This window comes from Ammospiza nelsoni, chromosome 9 (assembly GCF_027579445.1).
Source record: "Ammospiza nelsoni isolate bAmmNel1 chromosome 9, bAmmNel1.pri, whole genome shotgun sequence".
Lineage (NCBI taxonomy): Eukaryota > Metazoa > Chordata > Aves > Passeriformes > Passerellidae > Ammospiza > Ammospiza nelsoni.
Window position 1 is genome coordinate 20219766 of NC_080641.1, and position 19772 is coordinate 20239537.

The 19772-nt window shown below is 40.2% G+C and overlaps 1 protein-coding gene across 2 annotated transcripts in view; it reads left to right on the top strand.

Moving 5' to 3' along the window:
- Positions 1-17737, top strand: part of TGFBR3 (transforming growth factor beta receptor 3) — a 108825-nt gene extending 91088 nt beyond the window's left edge. For both annotated transcript variants that reach the window (XM_059478547.1, XM_059478548.1), the window contains exons 13-17: positions 662-961; positions 1427-1547; positions 5622-5657; positions 7627-7734; positions 13850-17737. In XM_059478547.1, coding sequence (XP_059334530.1) covers positions 662-961; positions 1427-1547; positions 5622-5657; positions 7627-7734; positions 13850-13968 — 684 coding nt within the window. In that variant the 3' untranslated portion in view covers positions 13969-17737. The remainder of the gene's footprint in view (positions 1-661; positions 962-1426; positions 1548-5621; positions 5658-7626; positions 7735-13849) is intronic.
- The last annotated feature ends 2035 nt before the right edge of the window (positions 17738-19772 follow it).

The following is a 19772-nucleotide window of genomic DNA, read 5'->3' on the forward strand; positions in this document are numbered from 1 at the left end:
GCAACATCAGGGCACAGGAGGCTTTCAGTCTTAATTATTTTTCATAAAAGAATATGAATTTCAAACTTACAATAAGCTAAAAGGATCCTTTCACAAGAAATGATGGCTTTTTAGGAGGCTCCCTCACCCCCTCCAGCCCAGGAATGCCACCCACACATCAGACCATGACCTCCTCTCTGCCTTTGCATTCCTCTCTTGGCTGGGGGTGGTTTCTCTGTTGTGTCTGTTGCTTTTTTCTTTTTTTTTTTTTTCCTATTTTCATTATAATTTTGAACAGATACAAAACCATAGAATTAGTGATTGATTTCCATACAGGTCTGTTATAGCCTGTGTGTCTAAGGGAGGCAGTGCCATCTCAGGTGGCAGACACAGACATTACTGTGTGTCTTATCTGGGGGGGGGGGGGGGGGGAGTCATCTGCTTTCAGAAAGATAAGGGATTGCTGTATTTATGTATGGTTATGCTATTAAACAGCTGCTGGTTTTGAAACCACAGATTTTCTGTCTCTCGGTTTGACAGTTTATCCTTAACATTTAGCCTTCAAAATACTTCAGATTGGAAATGGCACTGGAAAACTGCTTAAAAAATTGTTGAAAATATTAATGAAATGTGAATTAAAAATGTCATTTCTGAGATCTTACTGTCTCTTTCTTTAATGCAGGTGTCTGTGACTAAAGCTGACAGATCGTTGGGCTTTGCTATTCAAACGTGCTTTGTTTCCCCGTTTTCAAATCCAGATAGAATGTCTGACTATACCATTATAGAAAACATTTGTCCTAAAGATGAATCTGTTAAATTCTACAGTATTGAGAAAAAGAATTTTCCAATACCACATGCACAGAAGGACAGAAAAAGATTTAGCTTTGTGTTCAAACCAATGTTCAACATCTCACTGCTCTTTCTTCACTGTGAGCTGACTTTGTGTACAAATAAAGACAAAGATACTCAAGGACTTCCAAAGGTCAGTAATTAATGTAATTTATCAAAACTTCTGATTTAGATAAAAACAGTGTATTTTTTCATCTGAACTCTGAAGGTAATAAATAGTTTTCTATGGAATTGTCTAATGAACGTGATATCTCTAGGCTCAGAGTTTTAGTAGATAAGAGTTATTATACTGTGCATTTTGACTACATAATTTGCAGTTGCTGCTTAAATTTCTTTAGGTGGCTACAAATAGAAATTGCTTTTTATTGCACAAGTGGTTCAAGTTTATCTTTTCAATGCATATCCAAAGCACAAACAATGTAAGCTTTAATTTCCAAAGACATGCACCATGTTAGATAATACTGTAATCTCATTGCTACAAAAGATAAGGTTGTTTGGAGGTTCTCATTTTTTGGTAAATTGTGTAGGGTAAACTGGTTATGAGGCAGCTGTGCCACTGGCAGATGAGTGAATGTGACCTCTGTTCTTTGCACTCCAGTGCATTCCTCCTGATGAAGCTTGCACCTCTCTCAATGTGGATATGATCCTGGCCATGATGCACAACAAGAAAACCTTCACCAAGCCCCTTGTTGTAATAACACATGAAGGAAAACAAGAAGGTATAAAAATGAGCTTGACCTGTTTAATAATGCTATATATATATAGAATATTGTGTAACATAGAGTCACTTGAAATGAGGGAGCATGTGACACTGTATAATCTTGTGCTGGTGCTGTGTCTGTAAGATGTTACTTGTTAGGACATTTCCCTGGCAACAGTCATCAGGACAACTCACAGCCATTTTTTAATCATGTTACTGTTCTCTGGACGTGTGAGTTTGCTGAGCATTGAGAGAGCAATACTCAAAGTAGTACAGAATAACATGGGTTTTGGAAGTATGAATGTAGCAGTAGCACTTGGAGCAATTTCTTGTTGCCCAGAGATCAAAGGCAGTCTTGTGCTCTCTGCTGTGTCCTTTTATTTATTGTGCTTGTAAATATAAATTTATGAATAATAGCAATAGAATCACTAAGTATTGAGGATCTTAAAGCCTGGTAAGTTTGTAAGGCAAAGAGGTGGCCCTGGAGACTCGCTACATTGTTGAACTATGAAGAGCCAAGGATAGTATGCACAAAGGGGCTCCACTTTAGTGGGACATGTTTGATTATGTAATCTGTCTTGGCAAAAAAAAAAAAAAAAAGAGTGTGGTTAGTAACTAGTTGAAGGAGTTGGAGAGGCTGAAGGTTGGCATTATGAGATAATGCAAAACAGCATGATGGGACCTTATTCTAGTTTAAGAATATGCCCTGTGAGTGATGAGAAGTAAGAACTGTTCTCAGTTTCATTTAATTAATAAGTTTTTCTTAGTAGATCACTCTGACAAGAGCATCAGTCATGTTTTGGAGCAGTCCTGGAAGAAAATATGTTCATTTATCTTTTCTTTTTGTATTTGCATTGACGTTTCATAAGAAGCTTCAGTGGCTTCCCATACACATCAAAATCTTCCAGTGGTGTCCAAAGGCTGTTTGACCTCTGGAATGCTTTTCAGGGAGCATCAAAAGGGTGGTGATCAGGAGTCATTTAATCTCTGTTTTACAGTGCATGCTGTTAGTCTTTGAACAATTTAAAGTTCAAATACAGCATTGCTAGGGGACATAGACAACAACTGTTTCTGTCTAACTCTGCAAGTCAGCTCATATTTAGTTCGGAGGGTTTTTAACAAAATTTTTAATACAGACCAAATCCAGTATGACTTCAAGTCAAGTATTTGATCTGTTGCTGTTACCATTAAAACTATACTTTGGGCCTGATTCTGGACTCCCATTTTGCTCAGCTCTCATATTATTTCAGTAGATTTTCTATTGGGAATGAGTAAATCCTGCAACTGAAATTCGTCTTTCACTAAACAGACTCGTACTTCAGCTCTCTTGTCCTTGTGATGTGTGGAGCATTGTGCACAGCTCCCATCTCAGGCTCCACTCAGAATGTTGTCTTTGTCAGAGGCACAAGGTCTCAGTGTGCAAAGACAAGCTAAATTTATAAAGATTACTTACAGGACGACAGTGTGATAGAGTATTTTGTTGCATTGTGGGTGATTTGGTGTAATTGTAGGACTCTTGGTGGAAATCTCCCCAGCATATCCCAGCTTTCAGACAAAATACAAAGTGGCACATGAACAATGTAGCTTTGTTGGTATGCAGTTCTGCAGTGAATCAAAACCCCTTTCTTAAAGCCAAATGCCATTGTTGGCCAATATGTGAACATAAGATTTGGAGAAGAAATTATATCACATTAATGAACAGGAGAATTTACCTCCCAGAGGTAAATTTTCTTTGATGTAAACAGAACCAGCTTTTACTATTTCAAACCACTCTATGTGAGGTACTGCCCCTGGGTTCTCCTTATCAAGCCACATGTGAAAGTCATGGGCTTGACATTTCAAAAGTCAGAACAAACTGGTCATTGCAAAGGTGATTGTTTTTATTCAGACAAGCTTGTAACTGCCATTGCCTGTATTAGAAATCACAATGCTATATCTGAATGAGAATTTGCAGTAGATCCCAGTGGAGGTGATTAAAACCTAACTCCATGCCACATATACAATTCCCTTTGTATTCCTGCATTTCCCCATGCTCTGTCCCACTCCCATGAAAGGCACATGGATGGCCATTTATATGCTAGGAAATACATGTTCTGTTGAAATAATCTACCAGCGTTGTTCAGATTTTTGCTAAGTGTGGAAACTTTAAATTATTATTTCTACACCAAAACCAGACAGGTCATAGAAAGAAGGTCAAAAGGATAATTAACAAGTGCCTCTATCCTACAAAGGTATAGGAAATGTTGATAATTCTAAAGGCTGGCAGCCCTTGTTTTTAAATTAGATGGTTTTTGTAGATTCTCACTGAGTTGCTCTGAGCAAATCACAATAAAATACATTTTAGAACTGGATGTCTGAAGAGAATTGATAATGAGCTACCCAGCTTATCATTAGCTGATTTCATTTTCTCTGTGGAGAGGCCAGTGATAGAAATAGCATGGAAAATTCATTTTCCCCTCAGCTCAGAAGGCATTTTCTTGGCACTTGGGATATGCCAGTGGAGTGTTTGGACAATCTGACAGTGCCCTTACCCATGTTTGTACTTTACAGTTTCAGTCCAGCCTTCCTTGCAGATATTACATTCAGTTGTATTTTTGCTGTTATGAGCACTTGATAACTTGCCAGATTATTTGTGCATATACTACCCCACACACCCTCTATGTCCTCATCTGTTTCCTGCTACTGTTCCACCTGTTTTGGACCATCTGCCAAAAGGGATCTGCAAGAGATACTCATGTGTTAGAACAAGGCACAATAACACAGTTTAAGGATAAAATGCTTTTTGGGTTTTGTAGGCACATGTCTCTCAGGGCCTAATGGTCTAAAGGATGTTGCTGGAAGTTTGGTGCTGCCACCTGGGTTTTAGAAGTTAGAAGCATAGTCTTATTTAAGAACACTTTAAATAAATGAATATATTTCTTTTCAGTATTCTTGGGCTGTTATGTTTGCAGTGAAATGAGTTAAACTATTTTTTTCCAGTTGCTGAAGATACAAAACCAAGTACTGAAATACAGTCTTATCAAATCTTTCTATATCTGTTGCACTCATCACACTCAGATATGTCAGAATATAAATGAAATCCCTGAGTTGCTGGGCAATCCAGAATCAAGCTGCAGCTAACCAAACAGGTCCCTGGGTCTGAAGCCAGAATCTCTAGCTCTTCTGCTTGAAGTGGCATTCTTGGAGAAAGATAAGAGAGGGCAGTTAAGAAAAAGGAGGGGAAATTCTTCATTTTTTAAACATTTACTTGTCTCTTTCTGTTATGGGGTGATATCTTTATCACTAGGATGATGATATTTGATATTCTTGTCTAAAGTAATATCTTTGATCTTTGAACAATACCTATGAACTTCTATTTCTTATATATAAATTTTTAACTTCCCCCTCCCCCTTGGAAAAAACAACAAAAAGGAAAATCAAACAAACAAAAAAAAACCAAAAAAAAAAAAAAAAAAAAACCACAAAAACAAAACAAAAAAAAAAACCCCCAAAAAAACCCCCCCAAAAAAAACAAACCACCAAATCCACACAACTTAGAACTTCCAAGACGGAATACTATGTCGGACTCAGGAAAAAGAGTGAATCAACACATTTTCATGCAATTTGGACAAAGCAGTATGTATTGTGCTATAAAACTCACTATTCTTTAATGAGTATGTGCTTTTGTGTGAGTGTGTGATTCAGTGTGCTGGTATGTCATGATTAGTGAGTGGTCAGATGAATGTAATCACCTTAACACAATCTTTGTTCCTTCACAATCTGTGAACTTTAGGAGTTCCACAGAGGGGTAACCAGAGTTACTGTGGGTCATGCCTGATGACATCTGATTTGGGAAAGGTTGCAGTGTATTTGCCAGCAAAATATACAGTGCATGAACTATACTGTAGATAGAGTCCCTTGAGGAATAATTAATATATGAAAAGAATTCTTCTGAGATGAGTGATATTACTGAATTTGGTCTGCTTTTCTTGAAATTCATGGTTTGTAAAAATTACTGTTCATGATCTGTCAGATCAGAACCTGCATAGTTTGTAGGCTGCATGTGGAACTCTATCTGATTAATGTTTTGTGCATTTTCTTTGTTTTAAATTAGATCCGTCCCTTCCAAAGCCAAACGTGAGACAGCCACGTAAGTAACTCTTAAAACAATCTCTTTTCATCTTTACACGTTTGTCTACAAAGCATTTGATAAGTTAAGAAAATTCTCTTCAAGCTTTCTGAGAGACAGAACAGAATTCTGGCTGTATTGTTGATTGAGAGGTTCCCATCCGTGTTCAGGGGAGGACTGTGACCTTTTGTGTATGTGAAAATCAGGTTTGGAGAAACACCACTGAGAGTCTCAGCCCTAGCAAGTTCATGAGTTGGTGTGTATCTCCCCCCTCTGCTGAGGCCCCTGCTTCCCAAGAGCAGAGTTAGAGCAGCAGTGCCATCCCTCAGAGCTTCTGTGCCCTACCTGTGTCCTGTTTGAGCCTCACTCCTGTCCTGCACCACAGCCCCACGTGCTCCAGCACCAGCACGTACAGGCCATGCTTCGATGAGATCACTGCCTTGATATGGATTCATTTCTTTGGTTTCCATGTTATCTTGGTGTAGTGAATGAATCAGGGTTCATTAGTGACCCAGAAGAGGAGAGAAGCAGCACTGGAAGAAAATAAACAGGAAGGTGCAGATTATGTGTAGCCAAAAGCAAGAATGAATGGAGAAAAGGGAGATTTAAAGAGAAAGTGCAAAGAAGGTTTTTCTTCTGCTCCTGTCCCTGTGTCTTCAAGGCTTAACTTGTTTGAAATAGCAAAGGTGGTGAGCAATTATGCTTCTGCCACTTCTCCATGCAATTTTCTTCTCTCCACTGTGTTTCCTCCTAAGAGGAGAGGACACTGACTGGTGCCTGGTGGAAAAAACTGTTGATTATAGTCTTTTATATTTGCATTTGAATGACTAGAAGTAGCTGAAGGAACCAGAAACAGTCTCATAGAAAAAAATGAAAGAAAAACCTTCTTAGACACTGTCTGTGAGGTGTTGTATATGCAAACCAGGTCACAAATACCCGGGAATGGGTCCTGAAGGCCCTTGCCAACAGGAGCTGCTGGAGAAGCCTTTTGTCAAAAGAGGATGAGGGATGTCTTTAGGGGCATCTGCTGGATGCAGGATGAGTAAAGTGAGGGTGTTGGTTGTGTCCTGAGAACTGAAAATTCCACTGAAGGATCCTACTAAGATCCAGTCAGCTCATTTCCTGGCCAGCATAGTCAGTAAAATGTTATTCCTTGGACTAAGCAATTTTCTGCACTGGGAGATATTAAAAATACTAAAACTAGAAATCATTTTTTTAAGAAGAAATTTCCCTAAAAGATTGCAGAATGATTATTAAATTTTTTAGTATTTCTAATTATCAAAAATAAAAACACAGAGGCCAAAAATGTTTCTGTTTGGATGATTAACACTGGAGGACAATACCTCCAGAAACCAAATGCTGTTACCCTTGAAACGGTTCTACAAAAGGGCCTCTCCCCTAGAAAGTGATTTACGTGCGTGTGTGTGCTTCTATTTTTGTGATCTGGAATTAATTTCAGTTATTGAAAGCATTGCCAAATGTGAAAAACAATTGTTTCTATTTATGTTTTTGCTGACTTTTTGCTGGCATCTCTTTCCTCTTAACAGCAGTTCCGTTCTCCACCTAGATTTCAGACTGAACTTGAGGAGATGTAGGGGAAAGTTTGTTGAATGTTAGGCCATTTAAATGAAAAACATTTTTGCCAAACATTTCAGCCTTTTTAAAACACACTTTAAAGATAAATGAATACTTAATTGAAAGCAAGTTATTAACAGCCAACAAAAAATGCTTAATTTTTGCAACATTTTCCAGACTTGAGTGTGCTGAGCTGGAGTTTTACTTTGTGATGTGGAAAAGTTGGTTGGACTGAAGCCACTCTGAAAGCATCACTTTCATTTCCTTGATGCAAATCTGCCAGTCTGTTTCTCAAAGCAGTGCTTAGTCAACTATGAAATTTCAAAAAACTCTTCCATGTGAGCGTGGGGGTGAATTTCTGTGGGATTTCTGCCTGTGAAATAAGCAGTGCCTGTGTGTGTGTTTCCCTGAGCAGCGGTGCTGTACGGGCTGGACACGCTGACCGTGGTGGGCATCGCCTTCGCGGCGTTCGTCATCGGAGCCCTGCTGACCGGAGCGCTCTGGTTCATCTACTCGCGCACAGGTACCGCGGCCCCTGCACGGGAGGGAGCCACCACGGCTCATCCTGGCCTCTTTCACTGCCTTGCTCTCTCTTCTTACTCAGGAGCTTTCCAGCAGCTCCTCCCATCAGCCTCTATTGCACATCAGCCCAATGATACCTGCCCTTCCCTAAAGGGAGATGTTACGTGTTATGGTTTAAAATTTGCTTAAATAATTTTAAACACAAGTCTTGGAAACTCACCTGGGACATGAGTAAAGCTGAGTATTCCTGGCTTGTGTGTCATCATTAATAATATCCCTGTATTTCGAATTTATATAATATTTCAGTTAATGGATCCCTTTTGGTTCCCATACTAGTTTGGAATTTTTTTTTTTACAGTTATTACATTAGGCTGATGTGTACAAGACATGGGTCAAATCAAATGGTTAAGAGAATGCTTTATCTGAACAGACATATTCTGAGTATAACTAGACTTGAAAATTTTTCTTGGGCCTTGATTACATGGAATTTTGCCACAATTATTTATTCCTTCATTCTTCAACTACTATTTTCAATTGCTAGAAGTCACATGTAATCTTAATTGTGTGCAATCAAATACTTAGGAATGTGTCTGAATTAGTGCAGCCTCTCAGATAATTTTCCAGTGTCTCAGAATTTTTTCCCCTGCTAAACTAAATTAGCAAAAATGGAATACTGGAAGAAGAGGGTGTTTGGGGAGCTTTCTGTTGCATGACCCAGGCAAGGAGTGGACATTGGTGGAGCCTTGATTTCAAGCATGTGACCTTGGCTGCTTGTGGGTTATGGGGTATCTCAGGATCCTTAGAGTATTCTGGGCGCTCAGCTACTTCTACTTTAGACCTCATGAGACCCTACCAAGATCTGGGAGGTGGGAAAAATGTGAGGTCAATTACTGCAAGTCTGTGCATCTCTAGAGCACTGAAATTTGCTTTTAGCCCACCGCAGGGTTTTTTTTCTGGTGTCTGAAACCTCATGGAAGCTATTTAGGAGTGAGAATTCTGGCCCTGTTGGGTCACAGCTTCTGTAAATATTATGACCTGGAAGCTTATGTTAATTTGGAAATAAAAACTATGGCATTTTTTCCAGTTGGCAGTGCAACAATTTTTGTATAAGCAGTTTAATACTTCTCAGTGCATCAGCTGTGTATGAAACTTGTTTGGAACTGAAGCAAACATGGAAAATTTAAAGGTTGTGATAATATGTATAAATTGTATAATTCTGTCTCATATAAGTACTGAAACATTGTGGAAGAAAAGTAAGTGCTATTTCAGTGAGTAAGTGGGAAGTTAAGTAATTCCCATATCAGTAACCTTTATTAACAAAAAAAAAAATTAACTGTTAAATTAATATCTTTTGCTGCTGCATTTGTTGAAGTTCAATCTGTATTCACACACAGAACCATCTATAGACACGTTGTGTGTCAGTAGTCAAGGAACAGTGGGAAGCCAACATGATAAATCCTTCAGCAACAGTAGAACTTGGAGCAATCCCATTAAAAGAATTATATTAGTGAAGGACATCAGTCATGTTGACCACATACAAGTAGTGCAGAGGGCAGCTGCTCTGGCTTTGTGCTTGAGAGATGAAAATAAGTGGAGAAAAAGGTCACACAAAAAGTAGTAAATGAATATAAGAAAGAAAGGGGACACTGTAACTCACCAGATTAGAGAATCACAGAAATGATAAAAATTATCTAGGAGGTGTTCTGGTTCAGATTTTCAAAGGATTGCGAAAGTGCACCTATGTTCCTGTGCACATAATTTTTCTGTGCATAGTGTCTTGTATTTACAAAGCATAACTTGCAGCAAAGGCAGCAAAGGTTCTGGCAGGCACAGCCTCTTAGAGGCCAACTGCTGCGGCAGACAAGATAATCCAGCTGCAGTGGAAACATTTCAGAGCTTGCTGCAGGCTTTTATTGACTTGAGGAAGGGAAGAAAAAAAGATAATCCAAATTTCATCTACAAAGTGGCTGTCTTTTGCCATTAGAGAATTTATGCATTGCTGAATTGTGTTCTGAAATTGCATCTTTTGTTGTAAGCAGTACTGAGTTTCCAATATATGGTTTAGACGAAAGGTTGGAAAATATGAGTTCATTCTAGAGCACTCTTTTGCTGATACTCAGAGCACAGATAAAAGCTACTGCTGGTAGAGAATGGCAGCTTGGGATGTGTGAAATAAGTTATTTTTGTTGCTGTAGTGCTATGCAGCAAAAGGCCACCTTTTTGCCAGTAGTAAGATTTGCTGATACAATTTTATTAGTGTGTCTCTGCTGCTAACAAAGAAGGTGTTATGTGAATGAGCTCTTTTGTTTGTCTTGATAGGCCATTAGCATTAAAACCTCAAGCAGGTCATAGCAGAAAGGAACCACAAAATAGGTAGAATTTCATCTCCAGATATTGAGCAAGGATTCTTGTCATGTAGGGCTTTTGCAAATTTCAATCATGAAAAATTTCTGCCAAAGCATCACAGCTGTGCATTAGAAAATTCTAGATTGTCTGAAGCAATTTGACATGGAATAGAGATGTCCTATGATAGACAGGTAGTAAAAGAAGAGAGAGGGAAAGCTAATATCAGAACAACAGAGGAGGAGTTTTAGCTGACTTGTCTGCAAAAAGACTCAGTACTTTTGATCCTTTCTCTAGTCAGTTAAAGGGCACGAAAGGTGTTGGTGCTGCCTGGAGAGCACCCAAGAACTAAGGGAAATACCAGACATTTGCCACAATTGACCTCATTTATTTAGGGGCCTTGTAAAGAAGCAGAAGTTTTGCAGTGTGCATGAATGCAGATACTCTTCATAATTTAACCATATAAATATGTATCAATGTAATACATGTCTTAGTGGATTCACTGAGTGTGTTTAGGAGAGACAGGCACAAGCCTGATTAGTTACTTGTAAAGTGTGTTACAGAAAACATCCGTCCCTGCCTTCTCTGAGGAAGTGCGCTTCCCTTCTTCGGGCTGTGCTGCAAATTAAGAGGATAAAGTGTTCCAAAATCTGAGAAGTTAAAAGTGTCTCTCCTCCCCCACTTCTCTCCCTTTTTTATGAGATCTGATTTAAAGTAAACTGACATAGCAACCAATTATATTTGGCAAATGGAGATAGAAAAGCAAACATTCAGACTTCCTGGACAGGGAGTACAACTGGCAGCTTTCCTAAGAGTGAATAATAAAGTGCGTGTTGTCATGTTCAGATGGGTAAAAGCTTGTTTACTGTCAATAGATGAGATGTGTCCATTCTGAGCAGTTTTGGTTCAGTAACATGAGATACATGAAGCTGTTTACATGAAAAAGACAGAGAATGCTTCTTCAATGATTGTTTGCATTTCTTTACGTCCTTTTCTTGAATACTCTTTTAAAAAAAGCTTTGCTATGGTTTAGCTAGGTGTTGAGGAAGTAAAATACAGGAAAAATCAGCAAGTCCAGATGTAGTTGCTAGGCTGTGTGTTCATAACATCACTGTGATTTGGACTTTCTTTTTTCTTGAGAACATTGAGAGAATTTGTAATTGTTCAAGAAGTGGTTGTGGTGCATCAGAGCTGCTGATGTGCTCTAGAAATGAGGTGCTGCAGAGGCCATTACAGTGGAAGGAAGGGGCCTTCCAAGCCAGACAGAAGGGAGGGCACTTTCCAGAAGAGCCAGGAGAAGAGAGCGAGCCATTGGGCTTGCTGGGGACCGTGGCACTGCGCTTTCGCTTTACCATAACATAAAAGCAGCATGTGTTTGGCTTATAAATGAATTATGTTTAAATGCATGCAGATTGTGTTGATGTGCTGGGGCTGCCCAAAGCTGTGTAACCATGTGGTCTGTAGAACGGGTGACAGCAGAGCTGCAGGGGAGCCGGGGGCCGGGGGCCCTGCCGGGGGAGCCCCGCGGCCGCCCCTCCTCTGCCGCCCTCCCGAGCGGCTTCTGCGGCGGGGCGGCGGCGCTGCGGCCCCCTCGCTGCCCCCTGATGGTTGTCTCTTGTTTAGTTTTACTGAAAGGGAGTTTGCTTATCGCTGCCTTTATAAATATATCCTGTAGTACAAAAGGAAGGAAAACATGTACACAAACAACGGGAGGAGAACGGAGCAAGTCGGGAGGGGAAGAAACATCCAAACAAGGCTTATGAAAGCCTGTGCAGCACGATGACACATACTTTGATTTGATACTGTTTATTCTGGGGGGTTGCGAAGCCACTTCCAAAGCAAGTTAAAGCTGAAACTTGTTTTTTCTGTAGATGACTGGGGGTAGATTCTGACCTGCTGCCTGTGAGCAGAAATCCGTGGCTCATGTATGAGCTACAATAGTTATTTCTTACACTGGGAAAAACAGATTCAAAATCTGCTCGCTAGAGTAAAATGCTGGACCGAATGCTGAATTTAAAAACAAGATCTTCACATCTTTTTAAAAGTTTATTTGGCCTCCTGAGCAGTGTGGTTTAGTAGTTTAATTTGTTGTTTTTTCTGTCCTGTCCTGCCCTTTTTACTCCCCATTCCTAAACCAGTGGGGTGTAAGGAAAGAGCTGTGTGTTGTGGGGCTTTAAGTGCACTTCAGCTGTGGCTGTGGCTTGAGCTAGCAGCACATCTGCTGGGCTCCATTGCACAGAGCACTTGCAACCTCTGCTGTGAGAAATCCTCAGACCTCCCTTGTTTGTTTGCAGCGCCTCTGAGTACTGAGCAGCCTGCAGGAGGATATTTTGTGGCCTGAGACACAAAGCGTTAAAGGCGCATTTCCTCTGCAGCCCTTCCGAGAAGCCGGGCTCTGGCAGCTGGGCAGCAGCACACAGGGCATGGGGATGTGCCAGAGCAGCTCCTGTGGGAGGAAGCTGGCTCGTCCTTGCTCTGTAACCCTCTGGATGCAGGCTGTGCCTCCGGCCTTCAGCCTGTCACTGAAGCAGTTACTGGGAAGTGGGATCTCTACCAAATCCTGAACATGTAAGAAAAATTGGAGTGTGCAGACCTGACCCATGGCATCAGGTTCGGGATAACATAGGATAATGTGGAGCAGGAGAGCTGTGTCACCATAAGCTCACAAAGCAAGAGATGTACTAGCCTCTGACTTTTCCTAATTGCTCTGCCCATGATTCCACAAATCATTTCCGTCTTGCTGCTTTTCTGGGAAAGCAGCTGTGCTGGTTCTGGCTGCCACAGCAGGTCTGCAGCTCAGGCAGCAGCAGTGTGACTGTTGCTGCACTGAGATCACAGGTTCGCTTGCTGGAGATGAGCTCAAGGGAGGGGGCAGCTACAGTGCACATTATATAAACTTAAGTCTTGCCATCTGTTTTGAAGAGACTATTTTGTAATATTGCTAAGGTTACAGACTTGAGCACTGTAACTTTAAAAATGCCACAGTTATGGTTTCCTATGTGGCCTTATTATGATCTTTGAGGCATTACATGGCATAATTATTACTTTCGTGCTTAGTTGACAGCTGGATTTTTCCTTTCAATCCCAGCCACAGGTGCAGAACGGTGTGAGGAGACTCCAAGTGCTTGACTCGGCAATATAAATAGCGAAGGGGTTGTTGAGACATGCTCTCACTACAGGTTCTAAGTGCTGCACATACTGTGTAACTATAGGAAAACTTCCTGCATGTTGTGTTAGGAGTAAATCAAGTCAAACTTTCAGGATAGCCTGTTGTTTTTCTACATGAAGAAAACTGGCTATGTCTCAGGATATGTGGTATCCAGCTGATGGAAGAAGATTGTTTTGAGCTACACTTTTAGTAAATATGCCGCTCTATAAACTGGCATTAAAACTAAAGCCTACATTTCCTGGCCTTTTTTCCTGGAAACAGCAAAGCTGTAAAGTGTCTGAGTTGTGTAATAGGATCCATCTTGAGTGACAGCTGACAACAGAAGATAGACAGTGTTGATCTTGGCAGTTTCCATCACTGCTTGTAAAATGCTCAAGGAAACAGCGCTGTTATTTTCCCCGTGTGCACAGCCATGCTGAGGTGCCAAAGTCTGGTAACATTTTCAGAGATACTCCAATTAAGGTCTGTTACCCAATATGTTAATTGCATAGGAAAACAAACCACCAGAAGAGGAGGACTGGGAAGAAATTGGTTGTTGTTTTCTATGAGAACATTTTCAGTTTCCCTTCTCCTGACCCCACTTTTTCTCTTGCCTGTCCCTCAGGGGAGACAGCGGGAAGACAGCAAGTCCCTACATCACCGCCAGCCTCCGAGAACAGCAGTGCAGCCCACAGCATTGGCAGCACACAGAGCACCCCCTGCTCCAGCAGCAGTGCCACCTAACCCAGGGACACAGCCAGGGAGCAGCACAGGACTGTGGGGACATCGGACAGCAGCTTCTGAACGTTGAAACCATCGGTTTGGTTGTTTCTGGAAAAAATGAGGAGGGATTTTTCTATGGGGGAAAAAAAAAAGACTGATTTTCTTTTGGGGAAGCCACTGTGTGTGTGAGTGTGTAAATGAGCACACAATGCATGAGTGAACACAGCCTGTTGGATCTTGTTAGCATGTTATGCTACATGTGACAAAGCTACTAATTTTACAGTACTGCAACCTGTTCTAGGGGTCTGTGGGCCCTCAATGTGAAATCTATGCCAGTTTGGAAAAATGCTGCTTTGTCTATATGATTTTTTCCTTTCCCTGAACCTTATCATTGACACAAGGTATTCATTAAGGGAATTCAGTCATAGAATCACAGAATGGTTTGGGTTGGAAGGGACCTTAAAGATCATCTAGTTCCAACCCTCTGCCCTGGGCAGGGACACTTTCCACTAGACCAGGTTGCTCAAGCCCCATCCAATGTGCCTTTGAATACTTCTAGAGATGGGATATCCACAACTTCTCTGGGCAACCTGTTCAGGTCCTCACCACCCTCAGAGTAAAGAGTTTTTTCCTAAGGTCTAATCTAAACCTCCCTATTTCAGTTTAAAGCCATTAATCCTTGTCCTATCACTACATAAGATAAGAACAAAGGTGAACTTAGGTCAAAGGATTTCTCTTTTTCTGAGCAAGAAAGCATCAATGTCAGATCTCCTTGGTAAATAACATTTTATTATTCAGCTACATTTAGCCTCTTTTGAATAATCTTTGTTTTTTCAGCTTACAGCTACAGCATCTCATTTGCTTTCCTGTTGTGTTTGCAGCTTCAGGTTTGTTCCAGGTATTTTTGTTATTATAGTCATTGATTTAGTAATTGGAAAAGAGCACACTCTAACATTCCCTCTCTTGTTTTATGGGCCAAAGCTCTTTTATAAGAGATTTTTTGATCTGCTATACCAAAAACAGGCACACACAAACATTAAAACAAAGAATGGTCTTATGCACTAACATAGATGGGTGTGTACCTTTAATGGCAATGTCTTTATGCAAATAGATCTATATCAAGGTATACACAGCCTAACTACTTTACCAATTGGAAATTAGCACAGCATTCCTTCTATACATAAACATATAATCCATAAATAGATATATATTAAAAAAATAAAAACTGTCTTTTCAGTTTATAACGGTAGATAGATGAGCTAAAAAAGTTGATTTGGTTCTAATCTTTTAGCTAGCCTAAATTCTCTTTGAAATAAGACATGGGTTTGAGAGCACATGGAATGTACAATAGTGCCTATTGTTTGCTATTCTCTGAATATAGTTGTGCAGCTGTTTGTGCCAAACTGTTGTATGAATGTTATGATTGGATAGTCCCAAAGTAGTATCAGAATATGGAAATGGAAGAAGGGTACTAATTGTCACTATTTTTAGTGTCATTGCCTTATCTTCACCTTCAAATTGATGCAAAATGAAAAGCAGAAAAAGACACTTTTAACATGTAATTGTTTGACTGTTACTTGCCACTTTGTAATGTGTTCTACTGATCCTTCTTTGAGGAAGAGAGGGCATGGGTTTCCTCTAAGAATGAGATTAATAACTTTCATTAGTTGTAGTGAAGGTTACCTGTGCTCTGCAAGAGAGGAAGGGACTTCATTACACTCGAGTGATAGTCTGCTCTGAAGTCTGAGCTGCAGATTTCTTACTGATTCTACACTTGTGCCTTGCTGATGCCAGCATAGTCCAAGTGCAACATATGCAAAGATTTAAGTGCCAGGATCAGGCAGAGTGTTACTCACTTTAAATCAAATCTGTTACCAATCCTGCAAACCCCTCTGCAAGCGGGTAACTGCACGCCTTGTCCTCACTATGGGAAGCACGTGCTGGACTCTGAACCAGGGCTGGTCTCAGTGTCACGCATACAAAGATATTTGATGCTGCAGGCCTGGTGATGTGGACAGGGTGCCATGAAAGTGTGGTTACCCCTGCAGAAGGGTGTGCAGGGTGGCTCTGCTCTGAGCCGTGGGGAGGATGAATGTGCTGCCTGTGTGGTTGAAAAGAAAGCGCTTTGCCTAACCTTCAGCAGAATGTATTGTTAAAGCATATTCTATGTGTAAAGTCTTTAAAGATGTCTTCAAAGAAGACTAGAGTCTTTAACTTCAATCATAGCTATATTTTACTACATTAAATTTCTGTATAAAGATATATTTAAATGTTTTAGATAAATGTAAGTTACTCTATATGAAATGTTTAATTTCAATTACTGTGAAATTTACATATTTTGTAAATTCCTTTCCCCATTTTAACCCTTTCCTTCCCCAGATATTTTATTAAGTAGTTTCTCATAGGAAGTATTAGATTTGGTTGTTGGGATGGACAGGTTGAAAAATTCTGTGTGAAATAGATAATTGTATATTTTTGAGAGAAACATGCTGCATTATCAATCTTTTTATCAAAACTTTAATTTTAGAATAATTTACAGATTTATATATACCATTGGATAAACCAAAAATATATAAAGGTCAAAGATTTGATTTGACTTGTGTGTGAAATTCAGTTTAAATTAACTGAACGTGGTATACTCAGCTATTTAATTCAGCAGTTTTAATAGAACTGAGTTAATTGTCTGTTGGAGTTTACCAAAATGGCACATGATTGCTTAGCAGATGGAAGAGTCATTTCTGCTTCAATAAAGAGAGAGAACCAAACCCAAACATTCCCAGTGAATAACTTTATAACAGAAGTGCGCAGTACTTTGCAGTAAGCTGCCCTCAGCTCAGAGCCTGACACAGCTCTGGTTTTACAGCAGCCATTTGTCAGCACTGCCAGTCTCTGTGTGTGGTGTGGCAGCTCCTGAGGTGCTGATTCCCACCTCCGCCCCGGGGGTTTCACCATGCTGGGCTCACATGGCAGAGCCCTGTGGGGCCTGAAGAGAGACTCTGCTGTCCCAGCAGGGGTGTGCATGGACGGAGTCAGTGTTAATTTCAGCGTGATGCAATCAACTGCGAAGGAATTTATGTAAGATTGGGAGGATTGGGCTTAAAATGGACACCTTGTGCCTGTAAAAGCTTAAACGGATACTTAAAAGGATACTTAAACGTCCAAGTAAACTGCTTGTTCTGTCATGTGTTGTCTAATCACTAACTCTAACCTTTTACTTTATTTGGTTTTGGACATTTCTACATTTGTGATTCAAGAGATCAGATCTTTCTGTGTTCGGCTATTTTTGTAGCATTTGCCACATGAAAATGGATTTTGCAAAATGTCTGTAGATGCTGATGATTGTAACCTTCCCCCTGCTCTTTCCTAACCATTCCTCTCCTTTATGTTATTTCTGTTATGTATATCTACCTCATGCTTCACAAGAAGACTGTACTGTTGGTTGTGCTGGCAGCCCTTTGTGTGAGGTGCCTGTTGTACCCTGTTGTTGTCATTCATCAGGATGTTCACAGCGTTACCAGATCTTCGCTGCCATGTCCTGACAGTTCCAAACACAATATTCTCACTTTCCATAAATAAGTATATTTCTTTTAGATGCAAATGCCAAATCAAAGAATGGGAGAAATTTACTTCCTAAAACCTGTGGCCAGTCTGAACACCCTGTTTGTATTTCATATTACATTCAGTATTTCAGAGCCTTGTGGAAATGCATAATTGTACAGTTTTGATAACCACAGTGTCATGTCATCTTAGTCTCTTGTGCATAATAAAGTATATATCAATTTATTAATAACTGATGTCATGATTCATTTGTCTGTCCTCGTGTCCCATAAATTTCAGTGGGAATTGTGTGCAGGATTTGATTTTGTGTATCTACTTCTGAGTTCTTTTAATCCATTGGCTTTGTTTGAGTACTCAATGTCATGGCTTCTTGCAGAAAACAGTAGATATGTTTAGTTAAATGCTGCTGGTTTTTGCTCAAAGTTGAAGTCCAGAGTTCTGATCCTGTGGGCAATTAGTTGTTGCATGTCAAGACACAGCCTCATTTGAATTCTGCAGAAAGCCTGGCTTGAGCACAGTGAAGCCCATGGCTCTGCAGCAGCAGAGTGCTGCTGGGTTGTACCTGTGACTGCAGCTACACTGGAGACATGTGAGCAAGACTGTTTTCATCACTGAATGATCTTCCTGTGCAGGAGCAGGTAGTTTTGCTGTGTATCAGCAGGACAAGAATTTGCATGTTTACTGTCCTGCTTTCTAATTTGTTTCCTGTATTTCTTGTGCAGAATATTCTTTATGGGCACTTGAGGGGAGCAGCCTTAGTGGTTTTTCTCTGGGTTATTCAGACATTGTAGTTATTGACTCACAAAAGGGAGTTTCTTAGTAAGGGAATCTAAAATGTTAAAAACCAAGATTCCTTCAGTACAGAAAAGGCTATTAATTAGAAGCAGTTCTAAGCTTATGTGTTGCCTATGACATAATTCACAGAGGTGCAATGGATTTATTGCTTCATAACAACCTTATTTCAGTTACTACATCAAGACACTTCTGTTTTCCTGTGGAAATGAGCTCCATAGGGTGAACTCACCTGAAAGTTGCTGTAGCTGCTGTTCCCTTTCTCCTGTAAAATTTATACTTTGACTGAAACATGGTGTGAAAGCATGATCAGTGTCTCATATGTGGAATTAATTTTAAAATGCATTTATTAGCCAATGAATTCTGATATATTTGCACTAGTATTTTTAGCCAATAAGAGGTAAGAGTATTGCCATACTACAGAGTAGGTATCAATGTTGTGCATATTTGTTCCCCTCAAGCATTGTGAGTGAAGCAAATGTTTTGGACGGTCAAAAAATACCTGGTGCCAGTTTTGGGAGAAACACAGTCCAGAGCTCTTCAAATTTAAACAGAATTAAATTTATCACAGCATTCCTTCCAAGACAATATAAAAGGAAAAGGAGACAATATTTTGATAGATTTTCACAGCTGTCACTTTGTAATTGTAAAGCAGATATTTATGAGGCTGGAAGCCTGATTGCAGCAAGTGTTTTTGTAGAGTGTTCCCAAATCTCAGGCCCTGAACCTAGCCTTACCAACCTCCGTGCATTTACACTTTGCAAAAGAAAGATCAAATTACATCCTTCACCTCCCCAAAGAAGTTTAGAGCTCAAATTGCAGATTTCTCTGTGGTGTTCTGGAAGCCCCCAGGATGCCACTGCAGCCTGCCCAGAAGGTGGTGTGCCCCATGGTGCCTCCTGGCCGGCTCTGCTGCTCACCCTGCTGCGCTGAGCTGCAGCTTTACTGTGTTTAGGAAAGTCTAAAAAGGAGTTGGTTTGTGGACAGATGAAGAGGATAAGCAGCACAAAAGTGTTACTCTTGCACTCTTGTTTAAATAACAGATTTTTTCCATCCAGTTTTGGCACATATATTTTGAGGAATTGGTTAAAAAATATTTGGGTGGAGGCTCTTTTCCTCTGTTACTGCTGCTTATAAACTGCCGGCTCTAGTAAAGAACATACTGTAGAGACAAAAAATTAAATCAGTATTTTAAAGGGCAAAATCTTGAGTATTAAGCAGAAAAAGCTGATGGTATTTAACAGTGTGGTAAATGGCTCACCGAGCGCTCTATTTTGTCAGTAAATTTTTTATGGTGTGCCTGCAAAGTCACAGTGTAATGCATGAACGTGGCTATGGTTTTCCCAGTTCTCTAAGCATTTAAAGTCCAAATTTGCTTTGTAAATAGGGTGAAAGGATTAAAAAATTCTTAGTCTGTCCTTTATACAAGTAGGCATATCCCATGGGGCTGTAAGAGCTTGGCATGTAGCCTTGTA